The sequence below is a fragment of the Quercus lobata genome, chromosome 3 (assembly GCF_001633185.2).
Source record: "Quercus lobata isolate SW786 chromosome 3, ValleyOak3.0 Primary Assembly, whole genome shotgun sequence".
NCBI classification, from domain to species: domain Eukaryota; kingdom Viridiplantae; phylum Streptophyta; class Magnoliopsida; order Fagales; family Fagaceae; genus Quercus; species Quercus lobata.
In genome coordinates, this window is record NC_044906.1 from 68,984,476 (window position 1) to 68,996,624 (window position 12,149).

Genomic DNA, 12,149 nt, shown 5'->3' on the forward strand with positions numbered 1-12,149 from the left:
GGGGGGGGGGCAATGGCCCCCCTCTTACATAGTGTAGGTCCGTCCCTGGTCTTGCTTATCTTCCACAATATTCTTAGTTGACTAGAAGTACTATATGAAGATCGTCAAAATTGATAAGCTCATTTCTGATTCTCATCATCAGTAGAATGGAAGATATTCTTTAGGAAGCCCCTTTAACACGATGTCAAGAATTTCTTCATCATCAGTTTTAAATGACACAACAGTTAGTTTGTGGCTCGTTTCCTTGATACGTTGTAGTTAGGAACTGACTGAGACTCAGTCCTCGCTCCTGGACTGAGTCTTTGATAACAACTAGCTGATGTCCCGTGCGATGCATGGGTGCTGTATCAATTTACTTTAAAATATTTTATTAAAAATTAAAAACTGTATTTATTTTATATAAAATTATCTTTATGACTATGCATAATTCTTTTTCTTAATATTGTTGTCTCCAGTGCTCCTAGTCATGAATTATCTCTCTCCTTAGATTTAAACTTGTCAATAACATATGCTAAATCTCCCTCTAAGATGATATATCTTACACATATCTCAATTTCAAAATTAATAGCCTAAACAATCGTTGTTAGTTTCACTTTCTCCAAATTCAAATTGCTCTCCCTTTACAACTCAATGCTACAATGAATGACTTGTTATCCTCAAATGCCACATTACAGATAAGAACTAATTAAAATTTAAAAGATAAGAGCTCCTTATTTTGTTAGGTTCATAATTTTAAGACTTTCTCAAGTGCCACATTAGAGATAAGAACTCTTCAAAATAGGGCATGTGTCTCAAACATGTGTATTATTTAGGCGAAAATCACATTTTCGTCCCTACATTTTTAGGTCATTCCCATTTTAGTCCCTAGATTTTATTTTTATTGCTTTTAGTCCTTATTTTGAAAAACGCGTTCCATTTTGTTCTTTACCGTTACTCATTTAATATATATATCCTACATGGCAAACGGTCTAACAGTAAATGCTGACGTGTTCATTAAAATAATTTTTTAAAAAAATTACATTTTAAAAAATGCCACGTCAACAATTTCATTTTTTAAAAAAGCCACTTCAGATAAAAATAATATAAAAATTTCTAACCTAATTAATTTTTTTAAAAAGAAAAGAAATTAGTTAAATTAATTTTTTTCCTTTTTTTTGGAAGAACATGAAGAACGTGTTCTTCATTTTTGGAAGAACAGCATCATGTTCTTTGTGTTCTTCCCTAAAAGATTAACTCATATTCTTAGCAAATTAATCCTTATTTTCTTCCCTTTTCTTTGTCTTCCTTTTTTTTTTTTTTTTTTCTCCATGTATTTTCCTGGCATCCAAACCCAAAAAATTCTCATTCACAAACCCAAAAAATTTTCACACACTCAAAAGAAAACATTCAAACCCCAACACTACCTTATCAAACCGGTTCCCCTCCCTTCATAAGTCAAGATAAAATAAAATAATGAAATATTGGAATGAGACCTACCACAATTAAAGATAAAGATTTTGTCCTTTTTTTTTCTAGCTAACTCTATCTCAATTTTCACCACCATTCAGCATTTAGGGCACTTTTTGAGTTCATCTCCCATTCTATGCCAAAATTTTCCTTTTCTCATAGCAATCCATCCCACATTTTATTGGGGAAAAAAGAGAGAAAAACACATACACACACAATTAAGAGCATTCATAGCAAAACATCTAAAAAATATAGCTTTTATCACCTTAAAAAATCACTTTATTTATTTTAACAACTCATTTTACAATACATCCAATATCAAAGGTTCTATTTTAGCATACAACACATTAAAATAAGATAAAAAACACAATAAAATAATATATCCTACACAATAAGCACTATGTGCAAAAAACTAAAAAGAGAAAAAAGAAGGACAACAATGTATCGTACCATAATTAAAAAAAAATAATAAAAAATTAACTCTTACCTACAGTGAGCTGCTATCTTTGGCAGCTTACTATAGCTAAGAGTTAAAAATTTATAAGTATGACAACTTTGATTTTGAAGGTATTTTTAGTGTGTTGGTGCTAAACTAGCTTTTTAGTTATTTTAACTTCTTTATTGTGAATGCCCTAATATCCTTGTATATAATGTATTATAACCCTAAAGCCTCCAACTTTTTTTTTTTTTTTTCCTTGCTCCATTTCTTGACTTTGTCACAATTTCAAAGTGTAGGTTTTTGCTGTAAACCTAAATTTTTGCCGTTTAAAAACTAAGAAAAATTGAGAAAGACAATAAATAATCTATGTTGCATAAGCTATGACTTTACCATGCTACATCAATACACAACCCAACCCTTTTCTTGAAGCATCACTATAAATGACAAAGCCTCCCAAGTTGCTAGGGATGGTTAGTATTGGTGCAGTGACCAACCATTGCTTAAGTTCTTGAAAACTCTTCTTACATTCTTCTGTCCACATAAACTTGGCATTCTTACGAGTTAGTTGAGTCAAAGGGGCTGCAATACTGGAAAATCCCTCCACAAACCTCCTATAATAGCCAGCAAGGCCCAAAATGCTTCTAATCTCACTCACATTCGTTGGTCTTGCCTAATCAACCACAGCTTCAACCTTAATAGGGTTTACAGAAATCCCTGCCTTAGATATCACATGCCCTAGGAACACCACTTGATCAAGCCAAAATTCACACTTCTTAAACTTTGCATATAGCTTCTTCTCCCTCAAAATTTGAAAAACAATTCTCAAGTGCTCTTCATGTTCTTCCATGCTTTTGGAGAAGGTTAGAATTTCGTCAATAAAGACAATAACAAAGCGGTCTAAGTACTTATGAAATACTCTATTCATCAAGTCCATAAATGTAGTAGGAGCATTGGTCAAACCAAATGGCATTACCAAGAATTCATAGTGCCCATACCTAGTCCTAAAAGCTGTCTTGGGTATGTCTTCACTCTTGATTTTCAACTGGTGATACCCAAAACGAAGGTCAATCTTAGAGAAGACTTGTGCCCCTTGCAATTGATCAAATAGGTCATCAATACGAGGAAGAGGGTATTTGTTTCTCACAGCAACTTGGTTTAACTCATGGTAGTCAATACACAACCTTATAGTTCTACCCTTTTTTCTCACAAATACTGGTGCACCCCAAGGAGATGCACTTGGTCTGATGAACCCCTTGTCAAGGAGTTCTTGTAACTATTCCTTGAGTTCCTTAAGTTCAGTGGGTGCCATGCAATATGGTGCTTTTGATATAGGAGAAGTTCTAGGGAGCAAATCAATGGAGAATTCAATCTCTCTATCTATAGGTATCCTTGGTAGGTCTTCAGGAAAGACATCAGGAAACTCCCTCACAACGAGGATATCATCCAATTTTAATACCTCTTTCCTAGTGTCCACCACATGAGCTAGGTACCCTTGACATCCTTTTCGTAATAGACGCTGAGCTCGAAGGGCAAATATCACCCTAGGTAAAGCATGCATACTAGAGTCCTTAAATCGAAATTTGGGTTCTCCTAAAGGTCGAAACACCACCTCTTTTCTAAAACAATCTACACTAGCATGATAAGCTACCAACCAATCCATCCCCAAAATTACATCATAGTCATACATGTCTATCAAAATCAAGTTTGCTAACATTTCCCTATCCTCAATTTGGATGACACAAGACTTAAGCATAGAATTACACACCAAATAATCACCCATAGGTGTGGCCACAGACAAGTCATAACCCATAAGTCCAGGTTTCTTATCACATAACCTAGCATATCGAGAGGAGACGAAAGAGTGTGTAGATCCAGAATCAAATAGAGTTTTAGCAAAGTTTGAAAATAATGGGAGGATACCTATAACCACAGTATCCGAAGCTTGAACATCTTGTGGTGTGAGTACAAACACTCTCCCTTGTGCTTTCCTCCTCTGATCATTCTTTCTAGGTTGTGCCATTGAGTTTTGTTGAGAGATGTACAGCTTCTAGCTAAGTGTCTGTCTTCCCACAATTATAACAAGCCTTTCCTTCAAAGAAACACGACTTATCTCCATGAAACCTTCCACATGTAGGGCAAGCATTCGAACTTCTACCTTGAGCATTCTGGGGTGGATTCTTATTTTCTAGCTTATTTGATGATGAATTACTCCCAAACCTCCCAAAAGATCCTTTCTTGTTCCAATGACCTTGAGCACTACCTTGTCAAAAGCCTGTCTGTCTAGTGTTTCTATGTGGGTTCTCCTTCCTAACATTGTTCTTGAAATCTTCCTCCAGTCTCGTAGCTCTTTTAACTGACTCTACATAATTATCAACCCCTGATGCAATCAAATGGTGTCGAAGTCTCTCATTCAACCCCTTTTGAAAATTGCTTGCTTTCTTCACCTTAGTAAGGATTAAATGGGGTCCAAAAATGAATTTAGCTGCATATTGCTCAACAGTCATACTTCCTTGCACCAAATCAGCAAATTCCCTCTCTTTTCGTTCCCGAACCACCTCAGGGAAGTAGTTATCGTAGAAAACCCCTTTAAATTTCTCCCAATTGATGGGGTTTCTCTCAGTGTCCATTCCCTCCAAAATGGACTTAGTGGATCTCCACCAATGCTCAGCTTCCCCAATCAACTTGAAAGTTGCAAATTGCACCTTCTGAGAGTTAGTGCAATCTAAAGCTTCTAACAATTTCTCCTTTTGCAAGAACCAGTTCTCAGCTTCTATAGGATCTGGCTTCCCATCAAAGGAAAGGGGATTTTTCTTCATCAAAGTCTCAAGAGCAACTAGCCCTTGCCTCTACTCTACCTTTGCCTCTACTAGCAACATAGGTCAACCTGTCCAACAATCGAGCAGCAACTTCATCCAAAGGATCAGTGCGTGTCACCCTAGGATGTTCATTATTTCTTATGTCTTAAGTGACTTCAGCATCAGTATTGACCCTTGCTTTGGTTGGCCTTCACAAATTAACAATAGGTTCCTCGCTATTGGAATTAACTACTCTCTTCTTTTTAGGTGGCGTGATACCTAGTTAGCAAAGAAATCAAGGAATATAGACGGTACAACAATTATTATTACTAAACATAAGAAGTAACATTGCCAAAATTATTTAAAATATCTCATCAAACATAACCTAAATACCAAATGCTCTGACAAAAAAAATCAAGATCATAACTTAGTTTCAAGTGTTTACAGGATCATAATCTAGTTTTCAAGTGTCTACAGAATCATATCCTAAGCTCTGATACCACAATTGTAACGCCCCAAAATCATAAGCAATAAAAGTCTATTTAATCTGAATAATCCATAAAAAAGTATTAAATGAAAGAAACTAGCAATCTAAAATCTCATCTCAAATGTTAGATCTCTAATCCACCAAAGACAAAACATCCTTAAAATAATTCTCTAGTACAAAGTTTAATGCCATAAAAATCATAATAAAATCCTCAGTTCCACAAAATAATTCGTAACTGTTGTCTTCCAAGAATCTCTACTCCAATAATTCCTCTAATATATCTGTAAGGGGAAATAAAGGGGGGGAGGGGGAGAGGTGAGATAACTCAATAAGTGGAATTCACTGACATTGGGGTGTAGGAACAAACCTTTCAATTAAATAATTCTTACAACAATTTCATAACTTGTAACTCATGAATATTTCATCATCAAATATTTCATATATAAAAAGAAAACATCTTTATATTGTGAGTCATCATAATACATATATCAATATCATCATATAAACAATTTCTTAGGCTTTTCTCATGGTCAATGCTTACACCTCGTTGACAGGGTTATGCTGTCCCCTTTTGGGATTGGAATCTCCTTTTTCATCCCCTTTCTTAAGGATGGCTCCTTCGGAACCTAAAGGTGCACTCCCTTGCTAAGGAGCTTCCTTTTTGGATCCTCAATAGTATACTCCCTTACTAAGGAGCTATCAAATGTGCACTGTCCCCTTTTCTGGGACTGTCCCTTGCTAAGGACTAGCTGCAGTATGATTGTCCCTTACTAAGGACTAAATGCAATACTGAGTTTTTAATCACGACTTGCCATAGGTTTTCAAAACATATTCAAGATGCTCACAAAAATAATCCATTGAAGATGCTCATAAAAATAATCCAATCATAATTCTCAAAAATATAAAGATATATTCACACATACAAGTTTAAATAAATTTAGGTTGTCCCACAAGTTTTTCAGTCAATGTGCACATCAAACATTTATAAAATATCAATTTATATATATATAGAATATCAATATATTTCTTAATATGAGAATAGTTTGATAATCAACACTATTTTGGGAAAACCCCAAAATTAGTAAACACCACTTACCTCTTAGTTGCAAAAATAAAAGAAATCAACCTCCCTTGAATCACAACAATTCAGTAGAATTAGAACCTAGCAACACCAAAAAATAGGTTCATCAATACAAAATTTCCCACTTAAAAATCTATTTTCACACTTAAACGGTATTATCCTAAATAATATTGATATATCCAAAATTCTCCATTTATTCACCTAACTATCCAATTCACTTTTAGCATTGATAAGATTTCTGGACTTAAAAATATTGCTGCCTAATCAGATTTTTCCATTAACGTAATCATAGATATTCATGAAACTTCAATATGGCCAAATAATGAATATCTGATCAATCTGAATGTAACAGCCATATGTTTTATTTATATCTATTCACTTTAATATTATATATATTCAACCTAATATTGGATGCCACGTGATTGCCTTAATTCATCAATCTAGTGGCTCTGTATTCCTTCTTGATGTCGCTGGAATCTATTCACTCTAATATGATATGTATTCACCTAATATTGGAAGCCACATGATATATATACATATCTGATCAACCCAACATTTATATCTATTAGTCAAATAGTAGCACCACATATTATACTTCATTCACCCAATGACCCAAAACTCTATTGATGTTGTAAAGCATAAGGACACTGCTGGACACTTATTTGGACAATGACAATGGTGGTGAAAAGAGTGAGAATATAAACAATTATAAATAAACCACAAAGCAACCCTTTTTCCCTTTCACATGGTGTCAACTTTAATTGATAAGTCCAAGCCTATTACTCCATTAGGCACAAATTCAAAGCATCTTGACATATTGACCATTCTTTATCTAATATAATACAATTATAGGAGCTCTTTTCTATTAGTATAATGATAGTTTAGGTTCATGACAATTGCTAGTTATTGACTATTCAAACTTCTTAAATTTAGAGCAAGACAAACCATATATGAACTACTTGTGCAATAGTAGTAGAGAGCAAAAGAAACAGCTCACTAGTGTGTTGCGGCTGAAAACAAAAAGGATACACTTGTAACTTAAAAGGTAATAGGCTAGGGTTATCAAGGCCCATATTTTTTACTTATGCTACTTACTTGGGCTTCATATCCCATAGCATTTATCTTATTTTTTATATCTTAGGACCAAATCAAATCAATTTAATCTATTTAATTGTAGGCCTCCTAATAATTTAGGTAAAATAATTAAATAAGTAATAAAATTATGGGGTGTTACATCCTTCCCCCTTAAAAAAAATTATATAAACGAACCTCTCTCACATGGAAAATATTATATAAAATTATATAAATGAACCTCTCTCATATGGAAAATATTATATTCTTAGTCAAAAGTCAATATCTTATATAAAATATTATAAAGGAACCTCTCTCACATGGAAAATATTATATTCTTAGTCAAAAGTCAATATCTTATATAAAATATTATAAAGGAACCTCTCTCACATGGAAAATATTATATAAAATTATATAAACGAACCACTCTCACATGGAAATATTATATTTTGCCATTTTGCTTTTTGGTATGTCATTATGAGGGAAAACTAATGGTGCAATCTTGGTTTATGCAGTATACATTGCCAATGTTTGCAATCGTGCTATAGGTGTACGTAAGTAGTCCTAGAGCAGTGTCTTGGTCTTCTGGACTGCTTAAAAATTTGAGCAGCCAAATTAATTTTATGATTTTCTCAACAAAAAACAAAACTTTATGATCTAAATTTTAGTAAATTTTAAGATGCAAAATTTGAAATTTCAGGGGGGCTAATATGCAAATTGTCATCTAAGTTATAGGTATTCCCTTCTCCAAAAAAAAAAAAAAAAAAAAAAGTTATAGGTATTTCACCTACTCCAGGAGAAAAGCCTCCCCTAGCTCCGCCTCTGCCTAGGTGGCTATTATTTCTCCCCAATTAAATTCTCTTTTTTTGATAGTTTAACAGTTAGGAATGAGAGGATTTGAACTCTTTGTGTCCCAGTTGAAAACGTCTAGAGATACCAACCTCTCTCTCTCTCTAGAATGTTTCACTCTCTAGAAAATGCAAGCACTCTTCTTTTCCCATATATATCCTAGCTAAACTTTCTAGAGCTTGTCCATCACCTTTACACGTCTTGCTCATTGCTGTAATTGGTGAAGTTGGTATGGATTTCTTCCCAAACTTGCTTCACCTTGTAATCCTTTGTATTTCGGTCTCTCTCATATTCCTTATATATAAACAAAAATCCAATCATGCCAAGTTGCCACCCGGTAAAATGGGATGGCCTGTAATTGGAGAAACATTGGAATTTGCCATGGCAAGAAGAAGAGGAGCCCAAGAGATCTTCTTTAACGAAAGAATGAGAAAATATTCACAGGATCTCTTCAAAACCTCACTGTTTGGTGAGAACATGGTTGTGTTTTGTGGTGCTTCAGCAAACAAGTCTCTGTTCCACAACGATAAAAAAAATCTCTCCACTTGGTGGCCACGCTCCATGCAAAAAATAGTATCTTCTCCTGAACTTGTTGAAGATGTAGCCCAAAAAGATTTTGTTCAAATGAGGAGGGCCGTGGTTGAATTTCTCAAGCCCGAAGCTCTTCAACATTTCGTACCCATCATGGATTCCATGGCAAAGGAACACTTGGAGACAGAGTGGTCTCCTTACAGAGAAGTCAAAGTTTTTCCGCTCTCCAAGAAATATGCCTTTGCGTTGGCTTGTAGGTTTTTTTTAAGCGTCACAAATCACAACCATGTGACAAAATTTGCTGATCACTTTGCCATTATCATACGAGGTTTACTGTCTGTGCCTATAAATATACCAGGCACAACCTTCAACCGTGCCATAAGAGCAGGCAAAGTTGTTCGCCAGGAGATTTTAGAAGTCATCAAACAGAGGAAGAAGGAGCTATCCGAGAATGATGGGACGGTTGCTCGTGACTTTTTAACTCACTCGCTCCTTGAATTAGATGAGAATGGAAAAGCTATTAATGAGATGATGATTGCTAGTAGAATTATGTCCTTACTTATTGCTGGCCATGATACCACAAATTCAGCTATCACATTTGTGTTGAAGTATCTAGCAGAGTTTCCTCATGTTTACAGTGAGGTCTTCAAAGGTACTTATCAACACTTGAACCCTGGCTTCTTTCAATTAAATTACAATTAAGCTATACTTCTTTCCTAGTATAAAATAATCCTTATCAATAGTGTCTCTACCATTTAACAATTTTCGATAGTATAATGTTGTATTGCGGTTGGGGATCAACAAGAATTTCAATTTAGAATTCATTTTCATATTTTCTATATGTATATATTCAACTAAACTTGGTGTATATCTTTGTTAATATAGCACTGCTTAATAACTTCCTGTTGGATTAAAATTTGAAAAATTCCACCTTTAAGTTAAATATTTTTGTACTTCTTAACATGCATGTCAAATTACATATTAATCGAATGTTATGTACTATTTGATCAATAACTGATGTTATTTATTATTCAATCCACAGCCCATGTTTTGTAGAAAACTTAAAAATATAAAAACTTTAAATTTAAACATTTTAAAAATAAGACAGTTATTGATCTATGATGATCTTGATATTTTGGACAAATATAAGGTATAAGGAAAAAAAAAAAAAAAAATTAATGGTTTATTTATCAAAATACATATCTAATATAAAATTATTAAATGGTCTAGCATTATCAATACATCTACATACACACTATAGATGCAAAACCATACTGCGGCTCCCTAAGAAGAAATAGAAACTTTGTTTGGTATGCTATATGCCTTCAGACAAGTGACATAAGTTATAAATGAAATTTCGAATGATTAATCTAATGAAAAAGTGGGCCTTATTTGTAAACAGAGCAAATGGAAATTGCAATATCCAAAGGCCCGAATGATTTATTGAATTGGGACGACATTAAAAAGATGAAGTACTCTTGGAATGTGGTACTTGAGTCTATGAGGCTAACACCACCTACTCAAGGAACATTTAGAGAGGTTGTAAATGACTTCACTTACACAAATTTTACTATTCCTAAAGGGTGGAAGGTATGTGACACTTACCAAGTTATCAGTACATGAGCTAAATTATACATCAATTCTCTATGTTATAATGGTGATTCTTAGTGTTAATCCATATATTTGCAGACATTTTGGACTCCATATTCGACACATAAAAATCCCAAATACTTTCAAGATCCTGAGAAATTTAATCCTTCAAGATTTGAAGGGAATGGACCTGAACCTTACACTTTTGTACCATTTGGAGGAGGACCTCGAATGTGTCCTGGGAGGGAGTATGCTCGATTAGAAATACTAGTGTTTATGCATAATGTGGTGACAAGATTCAAGTGGGAGAAAGCAATTCTAGATGAAAAGTTGTCTTTCTATGTATCACCCATTCCAGTTAATGGTCTTCCAATTTACCTTAAGCCTCATAGTCATAAATAATAGATTGAGTCAAACATTAATTGAATGACACAAATTTTATATAGGAAAATGTTAAATCTATCTAGCAATAAATGTAAATTGTGTCATTTCAATAACATAATAAATGAATGTTTGAATTATCTTTTTATGATTTGTGATATATCAATATATAAGTGTCAGTTTTTAGACCCGTTAAACAATTGATTAAACCTAGGTAATTAGCCAAGTTGTTACTTAGTCCAATTAAACAAGTCTAGGTTATCACAATAATAAAGATCAAATCATGCAACGCAACGGAAAATAAATAACACACGATATGATCACCCAGGAACCAAATCGGTAAAAACCTGGGGAGGATTTGACCTAGCTATCCTCAAGGTAAACTTGAATCCACTATCTTGAAAGAATCGAAGTTCATACAAAAGGACTTACAAGCACCCCCGCTCGACTTCCTAATGCTACCAACCAATAGAACTTACTGACACGACTACGTGCAAGCTCCGAATCCACGGACTCCTTCTTTCTTGGATTTCCACCAGCTACAAGCACCCCCGCTTGTGTATTCTTTAAGCTTTAATGGCAGCAACTGTTTTGATCATCAAGGTGTAGAGAATATCTCCTCCTTGAAAACCCTAAGTTTGTGTAAAGGAAAACTCCTCTAGATCTCACAAGAGATTAACACAAACAGCAATATGAGCAACCTTTAGAGAGCCTTTGGGTACAAAACCCTAAAAATAAAAAGAGGCACAAGAGGCACTCTAATCTCTCTAAAAACAACTTCAAAAAACGTTCTAGGGTTTCCCTTATATATAGGAGAGTTTTACTTGAACCGTAATACGTTTAAGTAGAGTTTGGGCTGAACTGGAACTCTGCAGAAAAATAAATCTGCACGTGGTTCAATCGATCGAGTCTAATTTTCAATCGATCGAGCCTTGCAGATTTTGTCCAATAAATTCTGCAATCACTTGATTCCAATTTCACAAATAAACATACTTTGAGCAAGCCTAAACCTAGACTCTATGTTTTGATCATGGTTTGCCAACATAATACAAATTGAAGTTCTAATACATTAGTTCCTAATTTCTTAGAACCTAACAATAAGTCTCATGTAATAAAAATTGTAATATCCCAATATCAATCGTATGTGCTTAGCATTTATTTATTTCTTTTTATTCTTGGGAAGGATGTAAGCTTATCAATTGATATGTCATCAATCATAAAAAGGAAAAAAAAAATGTAATGCAAAAATCTGATTGTTATGTTATTGAAATAAATTGAAAAAAAAAAAATCATTGCAATATCAATTTATAAGTTTTTAGTAATAAAATTGGTAATAACTTTAGCATTTTCTAACATTAACGAGTCCCCCTCTTAATTTCAATTATGCTTTATTTTTTTGCGCCCAAGGAGTATATTTATGCTCATTGTTGATTCAATTAAACTAACTACTAGTTCCTGAATTTGGAGAAATTATACAGT

At 33.9% G+C, this 12,149-nt stretch overlaps 2 protein-coding genes across 2 annotated transcripts; one reads left to right on the forward strand and one right to left on the reverse strand.

Moving 5' to 3' along the window:
* Nucleotides 1-4,149: 4,149 nt before the first annotated feature.
* Nucleotides 4,150-4,701, reverse strand: LOC115981342. The gene has a single exon (XM_031103491.1). The coding sequence runs from the start codon at nucleotides 4,699-4,701 to the stop codon at nucleotides 4,150-4,152; it is 552 nt and encodes a 183-aa protein (XP_030959351.1).
* Nucleotides 4,702-8,399: 3,698 nt separating this feature from the next.
* On the forward strand, nucleotides 8,400-10,691 carry LOC115981343 (beta-amyrin 28-monooxygenase-like). Its single transcript, XM_031103492.1, has 3 exons — nucleotides 8,400-9,351; nucleotides 10,102-10,289; nucleotides 10,389-10,691. Exons 1-3 carry the CDS (start codon nucleotides 8,400-8,402, stop codon nucleotides 10,689-10,691), a joined length of 1,443 nt encoding a protein of 480 aa, XP_030959352.1.
* Nucleotides 10,692-12,149: the final 1,458 nt, after the last annotated feature.